The 24085-nt window shown below is 41.2% G+C and overlaps 1 protein-coding gene across 1 annotated transcript in view; it reads left to right on the forward strand.

The window, feature by feature from the left end:
• The first annotated feature begins 1582 nt into the window (after positions 1–1582).
• Positions 1583–24085, forward strand: part of SIN3A (SIN3 transcription regulator family member A) — a 70002-nt gene continuing 47499 nt past the window's right edge. The window contains exons 1-3 of the mRNA XM_043554967.1: positions 1583–1873; positions 17459–17680; positions 21455–21631. Coding sequence (XP_043410902.1) covers positions 17492–17680; positions 21455–21631 — 366 coding nt within the window. The 5' untranslated portion in view covers positions 1583–1873; positions 17459–17491. The remainder of the gene's footprint in view (positions 1874–17458; positions 17681–21454; positions 21632–24085) is intronic.

The following is a 24085-nucleotide window of genomic DNA, read 5'->3' on the forward strand; positions in this document are numbered from 1 at the left end:
AGGCCCACCTGTTGCCAGCGATGGTTTCTTTGCCATCTCCACTGGGTTGCGGAGGGAGGACAAGATAGGACCTGGGAATGGGTTCCCAGGGGCCTGCCACTTGGGGACTGACACGGCTCTCTTGGGGGAGTAGCCTTTTTTGCTAGAGAGCGGGAAAACTCTAGTCCCGCCCCCTCCTTTCCTGGCGCTCCTTGAGCGCCCCCCAAAGCAGGTCCAGCGACCGTTCTCCGCCCGATTTTGGTAAAATAAATAAAAGCAAGTTAGACGTTGCAAGCACCTTTTGTGTTTGAAGCATTATAATGTACACAGAGACGGCCTAGGAACTTCCATTAATCCTCGTTGGCCAAAGGAGTAAGGTGAACAGTTGTTCTTATCTTTTGTCACTAACCCTGGAATTTTTATTCTTTCTATGAAGTGTGGGGTGAAGGTTCATTTATGTCGTGGGCTGTTTGGTCTCCTTCAGTTCGAGTCCGAATGTGCCTACAAGATCTACCCCGGAGATCGCAAATGCCTTACACCTCACGCTCCGCCTTCCGGAGGCTTGCCAGGGCGGTGGCTGTTAGGGCCCTGCCTTCATTTTGATTATCCCCGCCCTCTTAGAACTGCATACTGAAGTTTAGGGATTGTCGGTGTTAGAAGTGTGCAGCCACCCCAACTGCGGGCTGGCAACCACTGGGGCGATTTTTCGGCTTTGGTCTCCAGCGCTTAATTCTGTACGTACTGAAAGCTGTACGGATCCGGTTGCTCCGGATATTTGTGTTTACAAGGAGGTAGCGTGCGGAAATGTAAATTGTAAAGAAAGAATTCGATAGGATGAGGTTCTTTCTTTCTCTCTCTCTCTCTCTTTTTTTTTTTTTTTTTTTTTTTTTTTTTTTGGTAAGGGGGTCCTCCACGGTGGTAGTGCTCTGCCTCTCCCTTTCAAGTCCCAGGGCATGGGATCCCGGCCGCTGAGCTCCGCGCCCCCTCCTGTTTCGGGCCCTGGAACTCTCTGCACTTCAGTCTCTAGTGTAAACATTCCACAAAAGGACTGCTAAGGTTCAGCCTCCTAGCGCGGGGCGGAGTCAACTCCTTCCTAGACGGACGTCCTGGCCAATGGAGGCTGCTACCGGCGCCGAGATATCCAATCAGATAGTTGGGGGCGGGGCCTGTCTCACTTACGGACATTTTACCCCACATCGGTTACTTACCTTCCTGGGGCAGCGAGAGAGCCAGGGGTAGCCTTCCAATGCGATGACCGGCGAGGGCGGGAGCCGACTTGTTGGGCCTGTGGCTGAGCCCGCACGGGGCGGGATGTGTGGAGTCCTCCAATGAGACGTGAAGAGCTCCCCTGCTTCCTCCAATAGTGTTGAGGCTTGGGGGTGGGATTCAGCAATTCGTCTCCAATAGGCGGGGTTGAGTTAGGGAAGCTCCCCGCCAATAGGGGCGTGGAGAAGGTGAGCGGCTCCCCCCCCTTCCCAGCAGAGGGGGAAGGGGCGGGCAGCCGGCAAGCAGGGTGCTGGGATTGGTTAAGTCTTTGACGGGCGGATAATGCGGCCTGTGGTGGAGCGAAGTTGAGTCTTCCCTCTGCGGGGCGGGCCGGGGGAGTGGGCGGGATTTCCCGGGTAACAGAGAAGCGGCCGCGGCGGTAGAGGCGGCGGAGACGGTTTCTCCATCTTTCCCCCCCTCCCCTTCCCCCCTCGGAGTTTCCCTCCCTCCCTCCCTCCCTCCTTCCCAGTCTGGGCACCGGGGCCTGTGACCGTTTCGTTAGCGGAGAGGAGGCTGCCAGTCCGCTTCGGCGGGCCTGTGCCCTGCTCCGTTCTCGGGGCCTCCCTGCTGAGCCCAAGGCTCACGCCGAGAGGGACACGCAGTGAGGAGCGGCCGAAGCAGCTTTGCGGTGAGAGCACGCCGGGCCGGGGTCGGGGCGGGGAGCCTAGTGGCGGGTAACACCGGACTCGAGGGTGTGTATTTTTAGGGGGGGCTGACCTCCTCGGCTTCCCGTAGAGCAGGCGGGCGGGAGGTGTGTGGATGTGTGAGGGGGGTGGGGGGCGGAGCGGGGTAGATCTTCGTGCGGGAGGGGGAGGAGAGCGTAGTCCCGGTGCGCGCGGAGGGGGCGGGCTCTCGCGCCGCCGCTCAGGGGCGGGGCCGGCGCGCGCGTGCGATTGTGGAGAAAGGGGCGGAGCCGGCCCTGGCTAAGTGCTGTTTGCGGTCGACCACCCCGCCTGTCCTCCCGAGGTGGGCGGGGCCTCGGCTGGGCAGCCGCGCTCTGGCATGCTGGGGTTGGGGGACGGGCAAGGGGTCTCCCGCGTGTGGCTTCGGGGCGCGGCAGGGAGGGGCGTGAAGTCTGCTTTCCTCCGCCTTCTCGGGATCCGGTTGGCCGGAGGGGCCGTACAGAGCCGTGATGCCACTCCTCCTGGCCGTCTCCCCCTCCCCCCGGTTTCCGCCTCCTTGGCAAATGAGGCGGGGTTCGGGAAAGCCCGCTGTCCGGTCGGGCTGGGAGTCGCGGCGCCCAGATCTGCCCCGCCCTACGTCTCCGTGGGGTGGGAGGGGCTCCCGCCGACTCTGAGCTGCGGAGGTGTCAGGACTTACTCTTGTGGCTCGGCCATGCCTTTTGCCTAGGGCAGAAGGGCCTGTGCCAGAGCTGTTGTCTCTGCTTAGTTCCATGCAGCGTAGATGGCAGCATGCAGCCTTGGAGGGTGGGAGCATGGTCACCGCCACTCCCCCCGGATTGTAATTATTGGGGCGCGGTGCTCAAGGTCCTTTCGTTGGAGTCTGCGGTGGAGTGGCTGCTCCTGCTGTGACCATGCTTCCGCAGCGGTGATGGTGGGGGGAGGGGCGGAGAGTTAGCAGAGACTAGAAATGTGGCCGGGGACAACCTTTCTTGGAGTTCCCTTGAATGTTCAGTTACTGTGGCTGTACGGGGCGGGGTTTCCTTGGAGCCAATAGGGTGGTGGGTAGTTAGACTTGGCCACTGTTTAGGTGCCTTAGGACTTCAAACCGAGTTAGCCAGAAGTCTTAACAAGGCTGAAATTTAGAAAAGGGAGGGTTGGGTTTACATTTTACTATTTAAAATGACCTGTTTATAAAAGATAGTAGTTTAAAAAAACCCTCAGACTGAATAAAATACTCTGATTTCTTCGATTCTTGCATTTTTGAATGTTTTCATTGTACAGATGGTTCTGCTATGTAAGCTTAATTTCACAAAGAAATAAGTTGCAATTTAGGTAACTATAGGTGTTCTTAAAAAATCTCTTCTGGCTTTAATGCAATTCTGTTAGAACATCTAGATCACTTTCTGTTTATATTCTATAAAATACAGTGCTCTTGTCCTGTTTTATTACAGAGAGGGTGTAGTCGAGGACTAGTGTAGCTTTGTGTATGTGACTTTGGTAGCAGTGCTCTCCGACCTGTATTGGGGAGTTGCCATAGGGCATTTCATTTTTAATGAACTATTTTAATTTTACATTAAGTTTTTGCTCTGACTTGGTACATTCTCTTTTCTTAAGAGAAATTACTTACGTATTTTTTATATTTTTCATGAGAAAATAAAAATGGAAGGAATATGTATTTATGGACTAATATCTGAGCAAGCCCTCTGGCTGATAATCTGAACTGAAGTTAAACTCTGGATTTGTGCTTTGCTCATTTGGGACTGAGAGCTTGGCCCTGTGCTATACGCATGTGAAGAGAGTCTCAATCTCAGTTAAGGCAGTAGCAATGGCAAAGGTAGCTTTTCCATTTGAGTAATGGTGACTGTATTAGAATTGCTGTGGAGACAAAAAAACCTGGGTGTTTTTTTCTGGTGCATAAACTGACAAAGATATGGAAGGCAGTGGAGAATTTACCATGGAGGAAGGTTTGGTCAACATAGTTGTTTCCACCATTTGTGATGTTGTCTGTTGGGAAACATGGGAGACCTAATTCATGCCTTTAAAGAATATGTTGTCTGTTGGTGCACCAGGATCGGAAGTCCCACGATGACTGTAAGGATTCAAGTAAGAACCTGGATATACTATGTATGTTAGGAAAGTTTTCGTAAATGCTTCTTATCTCTTCAAATATCTGAGATATATATGTGTATGTATGTGTGTGTGTATATATATATGTATATATATATACATGTGTATATATATATGTATACATATATATATATATACATGTGTATATATATATAATCTCCACACCCTATAGGTTTGCCAGAGTTAAAGACCCCAGATAGATTGTTGGCATTTTGTAATTAAGAAGATTTCACTTAAAGAGTAAGATTTTTTTTTCTTTTTTTTAAGGAAAGAGGTATGTAGTAATTTGATAAGATTCCTGGCAAAACATAGTCCTGTTGACATCTTCATCTTCAGCGCAAACGATAACTGGAGATCTTTGCAAAGCAGATGTTAATGGCTGCGAATTTTAGTCGGAATTAAAAGATTATGTCCATGGCGTTCAGTAATCTAGTGAAGTGCTTTAAAGGGCTTTCTCACTCTTCTGAATAATGCCATTATTAAGAGTTTGTTAAGCTTTACTTTCTGTCGATTCTTCTAAAAATGAAAGTTAACATGCTTTTTAAAACTATATCTTCTGTCTCCTTGAGTTATAACTTTCATTTATTGAGCCCTTATTATGTCCCAGGTGCGGAGTTGGGTACTGTTCATTTATTAATCCACTTACTCTTCATAACCCTGTCTAGTGGGTACTATGGAATCCATGTTTTAAAGATCCAGAAACAGTGACACAGAGAGTAAGTAGCTACACTAGGGTGTGAATCCTGGTGTTCTGGTTCCAGAGTCCATGTTCTTAACTCTGTGTCTCATCTAAGGATAGTAAACAGAAGGAGCAGTGTGCTTTTAAAAACAATTGTGGTAAAATATATATAACAAAACTTACCATTTTAACCATTTTTTTTAATTTATTTTACTTTTTTTAAATATTTATTTTTGAGAGAGCACAATTGGGAGAGGGGCAGAAGTGGGGAGGGACAAAGATCTGAAGTGGGCTCTGTACTGACAGCAGTGAGCCCTGTGTGGGGCTCGAACTGATGACTGTGAGAACATGACCTGAGCCGAAGTCGGACGCTCGAACAACTGAGCCACCCAGGTGCCCCCATTTTAACCATTTTTAAGTGTACAATTCAGTGGCATTCAGTACACTCACTTTGTTGTGCAGCCATTGCCACCATCTGTCTCCAGAACTTTTTCATCTTCCCAAACTGAAACTCTACCCATTAAACAATAGGCCCTTTAAATCTCTATCCAGCCCCTAGCAACAACCTGTGTGTTTGACTACTCTAGGTATCTTATGTAGGTGGAATCATGCCATATTTGTCCTTTTGTGTCTGGCTTATTTAACTTAGAATGATGTCTTCAGGGTTCATTCATGTTGCAGCATGTGTCAGACTTACTTTCCTTTTTAATGGTGTGTAATATTCCATTACATGTATGTATCTTTTGTTTTATTCATGTGTCAGTGGACATTTGGGTTGTTTCCATCTACTGGCTATTGTGAATAATGCTGCGATGAACATGGGAGTATAAATACCTCTCCAAGTACCTGCTTTGAATTCTTTTGGATATATACCCAGAAATGGAATTACTAGATCATATGGTAATTCTGTTTAATTTTTTGAGGAACCAGCAGTGTGCTTTTTCCCTCAACAGGGAAAAAAATGGGACTCAGATTCTAAAGGGAAATAGAGTCAACACCCGTTTATTGACCACCTTCTTAAACAGCTCTGGGCTGACACAGGAAGAGTTTGTCCCGGAAAAGTTTATGTTCTTAGAAGGAAAGGCAAATATACACATGGTAAATTTTACTACATATTAGTTTAGGTTGAGTGCCATAAGAGTCAAGTACAAAGAGCGGAAAGGAATTCAGAGGAAGGAGAGCCTGCCTTAGGGTGGAGGAAGAGAGGACACTGAATGAGCAACAGGAGGGTGAAGTCTGAAATCATAGATCCAGTTGAATTGGTTGTTGAATGAATGGCCTTAGACATCTCAGAGTACTCCCAGAAAGTGCTTTGGGGGTGTTAGAAGGGGTGGCATTATGTTGAAATTAGCACATGAATTGTAGTCTCTTCCAGAGTTTGTGAATCCTGTTCTCTTCAGTTTGCAGACCTGATTGCTTCTGCTGCTTTGGGAGGTATTTAAGAATGATAGTGAAGAAATTATGGACTTGGCACATATGTTACTGCTACCCTGTCAAGCTCAAGATATATTAATATGGTCAACTGTTGTTTCCTAATACTTTTCCTTCACATGTCTTCTTGTTTCTACTTCAATAAGTGAGTAGTAGAAGTAATGTCTTAAGGATTTTTATCTTGTTACAGATTTAGTAAATAATTCTGGATGTTTGTCTTTTGTTGAGGATAAGATTAGCCAACAGCATACTTGGGTAGTCTGTCATTCTGTCATTTATTACGTCTATTCTTTTCCAGTATTTCAAGGAATTTTGTTTTCATGCCATCTCTCTTTCTTTCCTTCCTTCCTTCCTTCCTTCCTTCCTTCCTTCCTTCCTTCTTTCTTTCTTTCAAGAGAGAGTGTGTGTGCATAAGTGGAGGAGAGGGGCAGAGAGAGAGGGAAGGAGAGAGAATCCCAAGCAGGCTCCATACTCAGCATGGAGCCCAGTGCGTACAGCTCAGTTCCACGACCCTGGGACCATGATCCCAGCGGAAATCAAGGGTCCAAGAGTCCGATTGATGCTCAAATGACTGAGCCACCCAGTTGGCCCTCTTTTTAAATATGAATTCTAATTATCTTTAGAAAATTAACCTTTTTTTTCTTTTTAAATGTTTATTTATTTTTGAGAGGCGGAGGAGGGGCGCAGAGAGAGGGGGACAGAATCCCAAGCAGGTTCTGTGCTGTCACCACAGAGCCCAATGTGGGGCTCAAACTCATGAACTGTGAGATCATGACCTGAGCTAAGATCAAGAGTTGGCATTTAACCGACTGCGCCACCCAGGTGCCCCAACAGTACCTGTCTTGTCTTTTAACAAGACATTAAAAATACCAAAAAACCTTGGCTTCCTTTAATTCTGTAATTTTCTTTTTGGTCCTTTTTCTCCAAAAGACGTACCTAGTGTGATTCATTGTCATTCATAACCAAGTGCATCGAGGTTTTTGTTCTTAAACATTTGTGGGGCAACTAACTGGCTTTCCTCAGCGAGAGCTGCGCCAATAACAGTCCATCTAGACTGGAACTTAACTTTTTGTGGTGGCCTCAGTGCCTAGGATAAGATTGGCACACAGTAGGTGATAAAAAGTATACAAACTGAACTCTAATTGCATTTTAAAGTTTGTTAACTAGAGGCTACTTCTGTTTAGTTGCAATTGGCTTCAAAGTTAGGCATTTATGAGTAGCAGTTTCTAAGTCAAACCTCTCTTTTTTGCCCCTCCCTTCTTTTGCTTTCCTGTTACCCACGCCTTTCTGTCTTGTGTGTCTGTGTGTTATTTGTGCTTAGAGCATCATGGCTGAGGGCACTTCTTCCGTCCTCCAGGGCGAGGCTTGCTGACTTGTGGGCTATTGAAGGATATACAGGCCCATAATCCCTAACCTGCAGCTCTGAAATGCAAGAATTTTTGTTTTGGTTTTTGATAAATTTGGTTCCACAACTAAATAAACTTGGTTCCACAACTAATTAAGGGCCACAACCTGGTTTAGGCTGTCGTACTTGGTGCAGAAATCTGAATGCACTTAATTAAGGAGAATTACCTTCCTAAAATCCAAACCATGCTGGTACCTCCCAAATTTCTTTAACTGGGGACCTCTCCCCTGTACTATAGATAAGCATAACCAGCGGCCCACTTCATATTTCCTCTTGGATATTTAATAGGCATCACGACTTCTCTTTCTCTGTCTTTTTCATATTTGGTCTTCAACAATCCCCCTATTTGCTCTGTATTGATCATGTAATGCCACCACCACTACCACCCTACTCCCAGCTATGGCAGTAAATGCAACTACATCTCTAGCTTGAATTATTTCAGTTACCTTAATTGTTCTCTCTTGCTTAGTTATTGCCTCTCTTCAGTCTGGTCTTAGCACAGCAATCCAAGTGAGTCTTTTATTTATTTACTTTTTAAAGTTTATTTATTTATTTTTTTCTTTTGAGAGAGAATGTAAGCAGGGGAGGGGAGGGGAGGGGGGAGAGAGAGAGAGAGAGAGAGAAAGAGAAAGAGAATCCCAAGGAGGCTCCGTACTGTCAGCTCAGAGTCAGACTGGGGGCTCGAAATAACAAACCGTGAGATCATGACCTGAGTGGAAGAGTTGGACACTTAACCAACTGAGCCACACAGGTGCTCCCCAAGTGAGTCTTTTAAAACTTCTTTTAACTCAGACTATGACATTTTTCTGCTTCAAAGCCACCAATGGCTTCCCATTTCAGTCTGATTATTAAGCTCGAGTCCTTATGACCTCTGAGAACAAATACATATGCTCCCTACCTACTGTCCTCCCCACCGCCCATTACCTCTCTGATTCATTTGCTACCAGTCTGTCTTTCCTCCATTCTGCTCCAGTTACACAGCCTTTTTGCTGTTCTTGGAAACTATCAAGCACATGTATGCATCAGGGTCTTTGCATTTCCTGTTCCTTCCACATACAATGCTTCCTCCCAGATTTCTACATGGCTAGGTCTTCACTTCCTTTACTCAAAAGTTACCTTATCAGTGAGGTATTCTTTGGTCATTTGTATGTAAAATTTCAAAAACCCTTCTCTTCTTTTTCTTCTTAGTGCTTGCCACTGTCTAGTATTCTGAGCACTTGGTATATTGTCTTTTCTGCCACTAAAATATAAATTTTGTGAGGGAGGAGATTTTTGTTTGGTTTACTGCTATATCCCCAGCCTCTAGAGCAACACCTGACACATAGTATGTGCTCAAATATTAGAGGGTGCATGCATGAATGAATGAGTGAATGATTTGATTTCCGCCATAGACAAGACCGTATGCTATGCACAGTGGAAGATACAAAGCTGGTTAAAAGTGTATATGTGCCCGTGCTTGTGTGGGGGCACACCTATAGCTAATAGGATAAAGGAAGGATGAGGTAAGTGACACATCTACCTACCCCTACTTATCCCTTTAACTGTCTCCAGTCCTATTCTTTACAGTGCTTCCTTTTTTTTTTTTTTTTTAATGTTTATTTGTTTTTGAGAAGGAGAGAGAGCACAAGGGGCAGATAGAGGGGGAGGCACAGAATCTGAAACAGGCTCTGAGCTGTTAGCACAGAGCCTGACGTGGGGCCCGAACCCATGAACTGTGAGAATATGACCTGAGCCACAGTTGGACACTTAACCAGTTGAGCCACCTAGGTGCCCCTGCAATGCTTTCTTTAGCTAGTTACCTTCTGTTAAACTCAGTCTGTTGTTTTATACCATTCTCAGCTAATTTATACAAAACTTGTCACATAAACTAAATGTGTCCTTTAGAACAGAGACACAGGATGATTTCCTTCTTTCATATTCTACTGTTAATGCTTAAACTTTTTTAAACTTTTTATTTTGAAATAATTTTAGACTTCAAAAGAAGTTGCAAAAGTAATACAAAGAATTGTCGTATGGGGTGCCTTGGTGGCTCAGCCCATTAAGTGTCTTGAACTTTGGTTAGGTCATGATGTCACAGCTTTTGAGTTTGAGCCCCACGTTGGGCTCTGTGCTGACAGCTGAGCTCCTGGACTCTGCTTCAGATTCTGTCTCCATCTCTCTCTGCCCTTCCCCTGCTCATTCTCATTCTCTCTCTCTCTCAAAAATAAATAAGCACTAAAAAAAAAAAAAAAAAAGTTGTTATGTAGCGTTCATCCAGATCTCCCTAATGCATCTTACAAAACTAGTACAGTGAGTTAGATCAAAAAGTTAACATTGATGCAGTTTTTAATACATTTTGAGTTGAACTAAAGTTTCCTGGTCATTTTTTGCCTACAGAATCTGCCTGTCTGTCTGTCTGTCTCTCAAAAATAAAATAAACATTAAAAAAATTAAAAATATGTATTTATATTTGAGAGAGAGAGTGCAAGTGGTGGGGGTGGGGGGAGGGCAGAGAGAGAGGGAGACACAGAATCCGAAACAGGCTCCAGGCTCTGGGCTGTCAGCACAGAGCCCAACATGGGGCTTGAATTCACAAACCATGAGATAATGACCTGAGCCGAAGTCAGATGCTTAACCAACGTAGCTACCCAGGTGCCCCTTTGAGTTTCTTTTTGAGCAGTGCTAACTGCTTGTAAAGATTTATATTTCATGACTTTTATTCTTTATTATATAGGTCTTTAAAAGAAGAAAGAGAGGGGTACCTGGGTGGCTCCGTTGGTTGGGCATCCAGCTTCAGCTCAGGTCATGGTCTCATGGTTCCTGGTTTGTGTTGAGCTTTGTGCTGACAGCTCAGAGCCTGGAACCTGCTTCAGATTCTGTGTTTCCCTCTCTCTCTGCCCCTCCCTGTTAATGCTCTGTCTCTCCCTCCAAAAGTGAATAAACATCAACATAAGCAAACAAACAAACAGAATTTACTTACTTTCTTTTTAATGTAATAAACTCATTTTAGCTATTACCATTTATAATTCCAACCTATATTATGGGATCTTAATGATCTTCATTTTTCTATAGCTTGAAACATTTTGGTATTACATCATCTTAGGAAGTATTTCATCATTGCTCATCAGATATTCCTAACTATGCTTAAAAAGACTAAGGGGCGCCTGGGTGGCTCAGTCAGTTGGGCCTCTGACTTCAGCTCGGGTCATGATCTTGTGCTCTGAGTTCAAGCCCCATGTCAGGCTCTGTGCTAACAGCTCAGAGCCTGGAGCCTGCTTCGGATTCTATGTCTCTCTGCCTCTCGTTCTCTCTCTCTCTCTCAAAAATAAATAAACCTTAAAAGTTAAAAAAAAAAAAAAGATTAAAATGATAAGAAAAGGGAAGACTGATAGCATTGCCTAGAAAGATAATGCAGTGGTAAAATAAATCATCACTATTACACTTCAGTTTTCTTACTGCTCTGCCTGAAGCATTACAGCATCTTTCAAGAAAGTCTACAAGAATTGGGAGATGCCATCTTAAACATTCTGTAAGATGTTAGCATTTGGAGAATCTGAGTGAAGGATATATGACCATTTCTTATACTATTTACAACTTTTTAAAGCTTTTGGTAAATATATTTGGTAGTTCAGAATTTTCCCCCCCCTGTAATGGCAAAGAGAGGAAAACTAACAGAGGAAGATATTACGCAGCAACTGGAGGAGCTAGTGGATAGATACAGTCCAGCAGACAGCAGGCTAGACTGGGATGATGATGGTGAAATTGATTGGGAGCCAGTTTGCAAACTGCATAGTCTTTAGATGACAATATGATGAATTTTCTCAGACTGAAGACCTTATAAGTGCACAATGTATTTTTGAGGGGGGGGGATAAATAATGATGTCCTCATCCAGGTAGTTCAGCAGGAAGGACTTTGAAACACAGCATTTCAACATGAATCAAAGCTATTTCAGTCTGCTTAAAGGGTATACAAGTGTATTCTTCTAGGATGTTCATGCACCAAAACTAACTTGTAAGTGGACACATGCTAAAGGCAGGTGTACAGAGGTGATTAGAAGGAAACAGGATATAGAAATGAAAACACATCATTGGATTGAGCATTAAAAAAAATTTTTTTTTTAATTTATTTTAAAGAGAGAGAGGTGTGGGGAGAAGGGGCAGAGAGAGAGGGAAAGAGAATCCCAAGCAGGCTCCGCACCGTCAGTGCAGAGCTCAGTGCAGGGCTCAGACTCATGAACCATGAGATCATGACCCGAGCCAAAATTGAGAGTTAGACATTTAACCAACTGAGCCACCCAGGTGCCCCCCCCCCCATTTTTTTTTTAAATGTTTATTTATTTTGAGAGAGAGAGAGAAAGGGAATCCCAAGCAGAGTCCACACTGTCAGCGCAGAGCCCAGCGTGGGGCTTGAACTCATGAACTGTGAGGACCTGAGCTGAAATCAAGAGTCCAGTGCTTAACCAACTGAGCCACCCAGGCACCTCTGGATTGATCATTCTAATTGGTATTTAGTAGCCTAAAACTGAGAATGCTTGCAGTTATGGAACAAAAAACATGATTGTCCCCTCTTCAACAAAATTAAAAATTAATTTTCAAAGTATTATGTTTGGTGATGAAAGAAAAAAGATGTCATTCTGTAGCATTAGTGATGATAAGCTAGAACTTTATTAGAGATGTATCTGGAATTAAAATTTACAGATTTACAGAATGACTGTGTTCCAATTTCATGCATGATAGTTGATGACTAATCAGTTGCACTTTAAAGGATATTGCCTAGTTGAGATATTTATATCTTCAAAACCAGGAAAATAGGGAATAAAAATTTGGATTTGCTATTTAAATTCTTACTGAGGTTTCTAATAAAGTTGCTTTTCATTCAAATGGTAAATGATACGTTTTTTCTGATACAACCAAGGGTTCAAGGTGAATCACATGTCATAAAAGCAAGGATATCTTTTGCACAACCAAGATGACTATCCTGAGCTACCTTGGTAAAAATTGTCATACCACAGTATGACATAATTCCGCCAAAGCTCATAAAAGGTATGTGCCAAATGATGTTGTCATTAATTAGATCCAGGTTTCTCAATTTGGCACTATTAATATTTTGGCCGAATAATTCTTTGTTGTGGAGGGTTATCCTGTGCATTGTAGCATGTTTGGGAATTCATGAGATGCCTTAACTGTGACAACCAAAAATGTCTTCTGACATTGCCAAATGTGCCCCAGGGGCAAACTCTCCTGGTTGAGGCCCACATCATTAGAAGAAGAATTTAAGACTGAGTTTGGGGAGGCTTGGGTATTAGATGTGTAGTGTGTTAAGAATGGGTTGTTGGGGTGCCTGAGTGGCTCAGTCAGTTGAGTGTCCGACTTCGGCTCAGGTCACGATCTTGCGGTCTGTGAGTTCAAGCCCCACCTCGGGCTCTGTGCTGACAGCTCGGAGCCTGAAGCCTGCTTCAGATTCTGTGTCTCCCTCTCTCTCTGCCCCTCCCCACTCATGCTATGTCTTTCTCTCTCTCTCTCTGTCAAAAATAAATAAACATTTAAAAAAATTAAAAAAAAAATGATGGGTTGTTAATTTCTGTGTAAAATGGGAAATCTAAATAGGTTGCCTTTTTCATTTATTCTGGGATACTTTTTATTTCCCAGCAGATTTAAATCCAGAACTGGATTCGGATAGGTTTTGAAGTAGACTATGGTGGGCAATCGCAGGAGATCGAAGAGTGTAATTACATTTCACTTTATGCTTTGATACAAATTTCTTTGCTTTTAAAAAGAAACTTTACATTTTTCCACAGCATTTATTGATGTAAATAAATTTTACATTTTAATGTGATTTTACGTGATGCTAACCATCAATAAGAGAATAATTTCAGAGGATTTTTTCATTATTACATAAATAAAGGAACTTAAAAATGTGTCTAATTCAAGATAACAATACAAAATTAAGAGACACTAAAGGGTCAACCATAAATTTAAAAATTTCAAAAAGAAAGTTTTGTATACTTAAAAGCCTCCGGAATAGGGTAGTTTGGTTTGTTCCATACACTTTCCTACTTTGAGCTTATCTTGGCTAAAATAATTCTGTTGTTTCTCTTTAAACTAATTTGTGAAATTTAATCTAAATGAAAAGATAAGATTCCTTTAAAGTTGGATTTTTCATTTGGATTTAAATAATCATGGAGAACTGTCTGGGTTTCTAGGAGGCCAACTTTTTACTGTGAATGAAGACATTTTTGGTTGTAGAACTGGAAAAATGTTTTTTTATTTTTATCATTCAGAAAGGGTTAGCTTTTACCTCTACCTTTCTTAAATTTGTCTAAAATGTGACACATTCGCTCTCCCCAGTTGTTCTACCCTTTCCCAGAAGACCGCCTTGCAGTATCACAGTTACCCTGCTCTCCTTGCTTTATTTGGGTGTTAACGATTTCTTTGCGGGATGATATGGAGCTATTCCCACTTTTTATTGTAACACATGGCCAGATGACTTTTTAGTGTTCTGCTGCCATTGTTTGTTCACATTGGTCTGTCTTCACTAGTTTCTATCTCTCAAAGTGCTTTTCCTTGTTTAAATTCTGTCTTCATAGACTGGAGTTCTGATAACAGTGTTGCCCCAAATCTGGAACAGTTGGAGACCAAAGTGGCAGATGAAAATCATGTCAGCTGAAGCAGGGCTTGAAAGTAGCTTTGTGTCTGACTCTTGTGGCTCCATTATTGGCATTCGAATACTTTATAGTCTGGAATTTCACTGTCCCTCTCTGCAAGCAGGTTACTATTGTCTGTCCAGTATTTCTACTCCAGATTGGTCACGTATTCCAAGGAAAGTCTAGCCTCTTGCCGTGTGACCTTGAGCAAATCACTTAATTTCTTTGCGAATCAGTTTCCTTCTAAATCGTGTTCTGGGTATACCCATCTGACAGGACTGTGGGGAGGAGCACAGTAACTTGTACCAGTCCAGTTTGGAAGACTTGGTTGTTGTGGGGCAGGGAAATCTGCCCTATTCAGTGCTGGTGCCCCAGCAGGAAGCAAAGGGTCTGGTACGTGTAGATTGTCAGGAATTATTTGTGGAATAAATGAATTGGCAAAGACTGTAAATGCTCTTTATACTTGTAAGTACCAAATTACTGCAATATTTTAATCTCATCCTGTATACCTGCTATGCCTCAATTCATCCTTAATTTTCAAGACATAACCAAATATTTACCTTCTCTGTAGAGTTGTTTTTTTTTTTTTCCGAGTATACACATGTCTACTCCTTTCCAAATTTGTAGTACTTACTTGTAGCACTTATGAGTTGGTTTGTATTGTTAGCCTTTTCTCCTAACATCGTATTAAGAACAATTTCAAATATACAGCAAAGTTGATAGAATTTTATAGGGAACACCCATGTACACACTGCTTAGATTTTACATTACTGTTTTTACAGTACTTACTTTGCCATATATCCATCTGTCCAGTCCTCCATCTATTAATCCAAACTAATTTCTTGATATATTTCAAAGTAAGTTTCAAACATTAGCACATTTTTACCTAATTACTGGAATATGCGTGTCCTTATCTAGAGTTTAGTATTTGTTTATAGCTTTTTCCTTCTGATGCGAAATTTGCAATAAAATGCACAAATCTTAAGAGTACATAGTGTGTGGGTGTTGAGATCACACTGTATATATTCTGTAGCTTGTTCTTTTCACTTAATAGTATGTTTTGGAGGGTTTTCTTTATAGAGGAACCCCAGTCTTTCTAACTGCTACATAGTTTTCCTAATATCAATGTATCAAGTTTATTCAGTTATTGATGGATATTTAGATTTTTCTTACTTTGCTCTAGTAAATATACTTGGCAGATGTATAAGATACTTAGAAGTAGAATTGCTAGGTGAGAGGGTATGCCCATTTTAAATTTAATGGTTTTTTTTAATGCTTATTTTTGAGAGAGAGAGAGAGAAACAGAGTGTGAGCTGGGGAGGGGCAGAGAGAGAGAGAGAGAGAGGGAGACACAGAACCCGAAGCAGGCGCCAGGCTCTGATCTGTCAGCACAGAGCCCAATGTGGGGCTTGAACTCACACCGTTAGAGCATGACCTGGGCCAAAGTTGGACACTTAACCGACTGAGCCACCCATGTGCCCCTGCCCATTTTAAATTTAATTTAAAAATTTAGTGAATGCCGCAAGTTGCCAACCAAACAGTCCAATTTTAAAACTTCTACCAGTAGTATTTCCCTATACCCTTACCCACACTCAGTATCATCATTTTCTTTTAATTTTTGCCTGTTGCTTTGGGGTAAGTTATCATTTTACTTTGTATTTCTTTGATTACTAGTGAGGCTGTATGTGGTCTTCCCAACTAGTTTCTAAGCTTTTATAGGGCACCTAACACCTTCATGTATGCTCCCTGAATTTGCTAATTGAATAAATGAATGCCGCAAAAGCTTTCTTACTCTGTTGGGTTGAGGCTGAAAAAAAGGATGAATGAGCCTAGTGTGGGAGAGGTTAAAGAAAGCTGAAGTTGCTCAGTGCATATGTGTCTTAAGTAAGTAAAGGGACTCTTCCTCCTTTATTTCTTCTTCTGTGAGAGATAGGAGATAGTGAAGTGGGTAAGAATTCAGGCTCTGGAGGCAGATTTGGCAAATTGCTATTCCAGCTTTGCCTGTTAGCTGTGCAGCCTTGAGCAGTTTACTTAATCTTTGTATTTCAGTTTCTTCTTTCACAAAATAGAGAATAATAGCACCTTGCTTATAGGGTTGTTGTGGGGATTATGATAATATTTGTAAACTGTGTAGAATGGTCCTTGGGTTTCATTATATGCTATTTTTTTAAGTTTATTTACTTTAGGAGAGAGAGAACATCAGCAGGGCAGGAGCAGAGAGAGGGGGAGAGAGAATCTCAAGCAGGCTCTGTGCTGTTGGTGCAGAGCCTGATGAGGAGCTTAGTTCTATGGCTGTGAGATGAGACCCAAACTGAAGCCAAGAATTGGACTCTTAACCGACTGAGCCACCCAGGCAATCCAGATATGCTATTATTATGTTAACTATTATTGTTATTCTTTCCCTCTGCATGGTCAGTATTTGAGTGTCTGTGAGAGGACTGTGGGCAATGCAGACAAAGTTGAAAGGACCCTACCTAGAAGAAGCTTATAGATGTTGGGAAAGCCCTGAGAAGAACAGACTGGATTCCCAGCCAGAATATTATTAGACTGTTTGTATCCTGTAGGAAAGAAAGGGTCCTTCCACAGAGGAATATTAACAAGGGACTCTGGAATCTCCTCAGTGTTAAGGATTGTTAGAGTCAGAAGAAATCTTAGAAATGATCTTTTCCAACCTTCTCATTTTGTAGTTGGAGAAACAAACTCACATGGAATGAGGAAGTTGTTGAAATGTACATAGCCCCTTAAATTAGCAAGTCTAGCACCATTGTCCTCTTACTCCTGGCCTGGTGCTCTCTCATGATACCATTTAATTGTTAAACAATTGATATTTTAAAAATTAGACCACAATTATAGTACTAGGTTTTGAGTGGAGTTACGAAGAAGCACTTGAATGTTTTTGTGTAGCATGTAAACATGTAATTAATATTAGGAATGATGGCATTTGAGGAGAAAACTAGAGAATAAAGAAAAGAAAGGTGTACTTTTGTCTTTTTAAATTGGAGGTTATTTTTCAACTGTGTAGTCCCAAATTCAGACTATGTGATTATTTACATTTCTGTCTTTTGGTTATGGAACACTATCTACTGTGGGGGCTGTGTGTGCAGTCGTGCACTTAAACTAGCCAGTGATCACATCTCTAGCATGGAATAGACAGTTGGTTCTGGGAGTTGAGCTTATAATAAATTTGGGCGACTTGTCCTAAGTTGTACACATCAGGGGCACCTGGGTGGCTCAGCTGGAAGAGCATCTGACTCTCCATCTAAGTTGTGTACATCACATTGGAGTGTGAATTTGGTTTGCATGTCAATGTTTTTGGTTTCTGCAGGTTTTGTAGTGCATCACTGAGCATGAGCACAGAATGAAGCGACGTTTGGATGACCAGGAGTCACCGGTGTATGCGGCCCAGCAGCGTCGGATCCCTGGTAGCACAGAGGCTTTTCCTCACCAGCACCGGGTACTTGCCCCTGCCCCTCCTGTATATGAAGCAGTGTCTGAGACCATGCAGTCAGCCACGGGAATTCAGTACTCTGTGACACCCAGCTATCAGGTAAACTGGAGCCTACCAAGGGACTAGGTGTAAGGGAGGAGCATTGGTGATTTCATCCAATTAAAAAAATAATGTATACTTGTGTACCTACCTCACAGACTTTTTAAAATTATTTTTATTTTTTAAGTGTTTTTAAGTAATCTCTGTACCCTACCTGGGGCTTAAACTCACAACCCCAAGATCAAGAGTTGCATGCACCACTGACTAAGCCAGCCAAGTGTCCCTAAATCATTTTGTTTATACTGCTAGACAATAAAATTGTTTAGTTTGGTATTTTTGAATGTTATGTAAATGAAAACATATATTTTCTTCTTCTTTTTTTTTTAAGGTTTTATTTTTAAGTAATCTCCACACCCAACTTGGGATTCGAACTCACAACCCTGAGATCAAGAGTCACATACCCTTTCCACTGAGCCAGACAGGCGCCCCTATATTCTTTAACTCACTTTTTTTCTCTCAGTGTGGTTCCCAAGACTTACCTGTATTTCTGTGTGTAAATAATTGAGTCATTTTTGCTGTTATTAATTACATGAGTATATTCCATTTATCCATTTTTCTGTTGCTGCACAATCAGGCTGTTCCAGATTTTCATTGTTTTAAAGGTGCTGTGTGGCTGATTTTAGGTATTTCTCCTAGTGCAGTGGTGCTCATGGTGGCAATCCATGACAAGATAAGCTTGCATCAGAATTTAAATCAATGTGCTACTTTTTTTTAATTAAAAAAACCCTTGCCATGGGGGAAAAAAAGACAGCTGAATTAAACAGTGTACTTATTAGTGAAATAGTTGGTTTACATTCTGGTGCAAACTCCTTCTTATCTTGCAGACCGCTCAGTAGGTTTGAGGGCACATGAAGAAGACTTTCTTGGGTATCTAGGAGAGAGAGGGATTGCTGGGTCATAGAGTGTGAGCGACTTCACCTTTAGCAGGTAACGTCAAATTGTTTTTCAGAGTTGTACCAATTTATATTTCCACCAGCATTGTATATTCCTTTCGTCCATGTCCTGGCCGATGATGATCTTTCATCTCTTCTGTGTTTACTCTGTTTTGTGGAAATGGAAGGAATTTGGGTTTTGCCCTTTTTAATTATGAAAGTAAATATCACCGTGGTTATTTATTTATTTTTTTTAAAGATATAAGATGACTTCTTCCTCTGACTTTTCAGGCTTTAACTGATTTGTGCATTTCTTGGGTGTCCAAAACTGTATGCATATACAGGCGTATCTGTATTTACCTGCCTACCTATCTGGATACACTTCTTTTTACATAATTTGTATGATACAGTATACATTGTTCTGCTATTTGCTCTTTTCACTTAATATATAGCGGACAACTTTCCACTTGAATACATATGTATAGATTTAAGTAATTTTTTAAAAAATCACTGCATTTATATTCCTCCATTCTAGGTCAGTCTGAACCATAATTTATTTAACTGGTCTGGAGAGAGAGGTGTTATTCAGCCTAACTCATTAGTGACTTTTAGAACAATATGGCTGGTACGGGGAACATAAATTGGTGTAATCTTTCTTGAGAGCAATTTGACAGTTTGTGTCAGAATCTTTAATTCCATTTTGACCTAACAATTCATAATTCCATAAATTTCTCAGAATTTAGTATAAGAAAACAAAGAAGATGGAAATCCAGGTGAAGTAGGTATTGGTGAGTCCTTAGGTGTCATTCTTTCTCAGGAGTCCCCCTTGAAGCAGTGTCATGCCCTCATATGGGGCTGAGGACTGCAGTCAGAGGACCGCTACAAATCGAATCTTTAGGTTTGGTCTTAGAAGAAAGGCTGCTTGTTTTCCTTGGGACTATTTCCTACACTTGGGATGATCACATATATTCACATGCTAGAAACTATAATGTGCTCACATAAAACCTGTCATCTCAAGTGTTTATAAACTCCAATTAATAGTCTTTTAAAAAACTGTTCAAAACATGCATGTTGGAATATAGAAGCTCAGAATAATAACCCTTCTTGCAGGAGACATATTAGAGCATTTAGAATTGTCTAAATAGTGTCTTTTTACTCCTAATGTGTATTGTATTGTTTGTATGGATTTGTAAGTAGTCGTCTGTCTCCCACCCTCCCCTCTGTCTAGGGGAATCCTTATAAATTTATGGGGTCTGGGTGAGGGGGGAAACATCCTCTCTTAAGTTGTGCTATACAACTTCCATTGTTTAGACGAAGTCTCAGGTTGTTTAGACTCCTTATTGTGGAGACATGGCAAATCAGGTATCTTGTCCTTAGTTGTCTTCTGTGGTGATTAACAGTTCTGAAATAGGAAAATGAAAAAAGCTTTGGAAATTTTATGTAGCATTTTCTGCAATAGAAATGGAAGGAAAGGAGCTTGGGCTTTATTTCACTCTGTTCTTACAAGAGGATGAGAGAAAGAATAGAAAATAATTATGTTTGAGGCCAAACCACTAACAGTTTGGAAGAAAGTTTTGTTTAGCAAATGAGGATAAACAAAATAAATAGGGATAAAAGTAGCAAATAAGGATAAGCAAAATAAAACAAAGTAAAAATCTTCTCTAATCCCACCATAAGATAAAATGCTAACGTTTTGCTGTATGTTCATCATCTAAGGTTTAAAATCTTTTTATTGATTTTTAGATACTGCTTTTTAATGTGCTTTCTAAGAAATATTTAAGTTTAAGACTGTGTACAACACACGAATACATTCAACTTATGGATTGTGAACATTTTATAATGTTAAAATCTATGCATCTGTATCAGTGCTGTTCCAAGTGTGGTCCACAGATGGTTGATGTGTATACTTTCTTACTAGTCTATAATGACATAAGTATAGAAATTGAGAATGTTTAGAAACTTAGCGATTTGGACACAGTAATTTTGTAATATATCTGTAAAATGTAATGAAAATTTTGAGCTTATGTATTTTTTTATTTCACTTCTCTAGTAATTCATTTTTATAGTATTTTATTAAAAGTAGTGCCCCATGATGGATTGGAATTTAAGAAAAAACTGGTCCTTTGCCATAGATAGTTTGAGAAGTATTGAGCCATATAATTTTTGGCAGAGAATTCTGTTATAATATGGGTGGACTATAATTTATTTCACCAGTTCCCTTTTGTGGGAACTTTGGGTTTCTAATTACAGATAGTTCACTATTTAGGATAGTGTGACTTCCAATTTTTTGACTTTATGGTAGTGCAAAAGTGATGTGCAGTAGAAACCATACTTGGGATTTTAAATCTGGATTTTTAAAAAAAAGTTTATTTATTTTGAGAGTGAGAGCACATGCACACACACAGGCAGGGGAAGGGCAGAGAGAGAGAGGGAGACAGAGAATCCCAAGCAGCTTCCGTGCTGTCAGCCCAAGAGTCCCATGTGGGGCTCAAACTCACGAACCTGTGAGATCATGACCTGAGCTGAAATCAAGAGTCAGATGCTTATACCCTTATGACCATTGCATTCTGCTTTTCACTTTTAGTATAGTATTCAACATATCACATGAGATACTCAACACTTTCCTATAAAACAGGCTTTATGTGAGATAATTTTGCCCAACTGTGTCTACCGTCAGTGTTCTGAGCACATTTAAGGTAGTAGGCTAAGCTGTGACGTTCAATAGGGTAGGTGTATTAAATGCATTTTCAACTTAGGATATTTTCAACTTAAAATGGATTTAGTCAAGGAAGATCTGTAATTATCTTTGTGTGTGCAAAGATATGCATGCATGACTTTTAGATGCATCTGGGGAAGAATGCAGAAGCCTTGAAGTTTGTTGTCTGCATTTTGTCCACCCCAGGTTTCAGCAGTGCCACAGAGCTCTGGCAGTCACGGGCCCGCCATCGCAGCGGTTCACAGCAGCCATCATCACCCAACAGCTGTGCAGCCCCACGGAGGCCAGGTGGTCCAGAGTCATGCTCATCCAGCCCCACCAGTTGCACCAGTGCAGGGACAGCAACAGTTTCAGAGGCTTAAGGTGATATTCAGCTCCTCTTCTTCCATTAAAAAGTTTTCTCTCTCAGCAGGAAGCACTGGCTTCAGCCTATTAGTAGTGACATTATAACTTTTAACATGCTAGATGAGGGATTGAATTACAAGGAGTTTTACTTTGTTTCTGTTTTGAGACCTACTTAGATTTCCCATCTTAGGATCAGTGCCTGATCCAGAGAATATATTCAAGAAATGTTTTTGGAATGTATGAATGCGTAGTACTCAGACATGTCCAGGATTGAGGGACTGTTTTCATACGAAATAAACAAAGTCCATTTTTTAGATACCTCCTTTTGAACTCTTAGTTCTTAGCATGGCATAAGGTTTTATTGAGCATACACATGGTTGACTGCCGTACTGTACAGTAACTGGGTCCAGTATTATCTTAGGATTTAATCTTTTTATCCCTGTTTATAAATAGCTGAATGGGCTGTCATCTTCAAGTCCATCGTTAGTAAAACACATGCTCCTTTTTTGGGAACCTTTATAAAGATTGGGGAAGACTAGAATTGTGAATGAAGTGTCAGTGTTTTCATCTGTTCTGCTGAGTATGTGCTGTAGGTTTTCAGTGCTTTTGAAATTCATGAGGCATCTGTGGAGAAGTGAAGCTTGTGTTCCCAGCTAACCCTCTCTCTGTGCTTCCTTGAGTGTTACTTTTCAAAGTATGTGATTGTTGCAGCAAATGTTCCAGATTTCAATTTTTCTAATTTTACATTTACATAAAATTTAAAATCAAGTGCAGGAAATACAGAATTGAAGAACTATAAAGAGATAAGATGTTGGGTCTTTATGTGGTCATATTAGCATAATTAAATAGCTTCCAGGTAGGAATGAACACTATGCCCTTGAAGAACACATCCATGTGTAGCAAACATTTCAGCCTTCTGTTTTCCTTGGTACTTTATCTAGTTCTCCCTGATTCCTGCCCTCATTTGTTTGGGTCCTCAGGAACTTGTTTAATATTGGCCTAAGGAAATTAAATGCTACATAAATATAAAGCATACCAAAGTTAAGCTATATAGAGGGATTTTGTAAAATTTACTTTGTCTATATTAGCTTAAGTAATGAAGAGTTGACCATACTTAAGCATAGTCTTTAAAGAGAGTACAAATTATTTGGGCCTGAAACTTCACTCTCGGCTCTGTCTTTGGGAAAATTTGTGTAATATATTGATGGTTGACTGCTTGTAGAGTGATGGCTGTGTACCAAACTGTATTATTGCTGTGAATTTCGCACTTCACAAAGTCCTGAAAATATTTTTTAAAGTTGTATTGGTATGATTTAATTCCATATTAATACTGTGTTCAGCAGTTAATATCCTAATGTTGCAAAAGAGCTTGCAAACGCGCTATGAAACTAACAAAAATATATATTTGTATATCCTTTTTCAGCCAATCCTGTCAAAGCACAACACTGATTTTACTCACCTCCCTCACTTGGGTATAAGTATATAGATTGTGCTTTGTCTGTTTTACAGAAACTGTCAAGAAAGCAAGAAAAGGCTTTGGAGTTGGGGTTATAGATAGAGTGAGTCATGGGCAGACAAGAAGCAGGACTTTGTGCTCTTTCTCATCTTGCTCTTAATTCCTGTGTGCAATAACTTGTTGAATTTCCCTTCTGACGAGGAGAGGTAAAATGCCTTCTGTGCCTCCATGTAGCTTCATTCAGTATTCCCACATTGCCTGCCATTTTTGGATAAGTCTTAAAATGCTTTACAAGCATTCGAATCAACTTCAATAAACCGTTTATATTCTATAATAAGGAAGTGTTCAGTGAAAATACTTAGGTTATTTCAAGCATCAGCATTGTCTATACTTTCTTGTCTGTCTTTGGCAGGTTGATGACAAGGAGGATTTGAATAATTTGAGGCATATATGGTGTGATTTAGCTACTTGTTGAATGTTAGCAGCATAGATGTTTGGCACATCTCTAGCAAGTTCTCTTTACAATTGTTTGTGTTTGTCTTCCCCAAGATTGTGAACTTCCAGAGGGTAGGGACCTCAATGATAAATGGCTGTGGAAGTGAGCCAAGAAAATGCATCCACAGCCTGGAAGCCTCCCTAAGTGCTTTCCTAAATCTGTAGCTTCTGAAGGGCTACCTCCGGGTTGTTTTCTTCTAAGTTGTGGTTCCCAGAGCCGCATATTATAAAGAGTTGATCTATACTTCTAGGCAATGAGACAATTTCCTCACTATTCTTACATGCAAATAGTTCATTTATAATGTGATTGTCATGCTGGATGTTTTTTGTTTTTTAATGTTCATTTATTTATTTTGAGAGAGCACGTGCGAGCCAGGGAAGGGGAAGAGAGAGGGAAAGAGAGAGTCTCAAGCAGGCTCTGCACTGTCAGCAAAGAGCTCAGCGTGCAGGATTCGATCTCGCGAACCGTGAGATCGTGACCTGAGCTGAAATCAAGAGTTGGATGTTTAACCGACTGAGCC

Source organism: Prionailurus bengalensis, chromosome B3 (genome assembly GCF_016509475.1).
Source record: "Prionailurus bengalensis isolate Pbe53 chromosome B3, Fcat_Pben_1.1_paternal_pri, whole genome shotgun sequence".
Taxonomy (NCBI): Eukaryota; Metazoa; Chordata; class Mammalia; order Carnivora; family Felidae; genus Prionailurus; species Prionailurus bengalensis.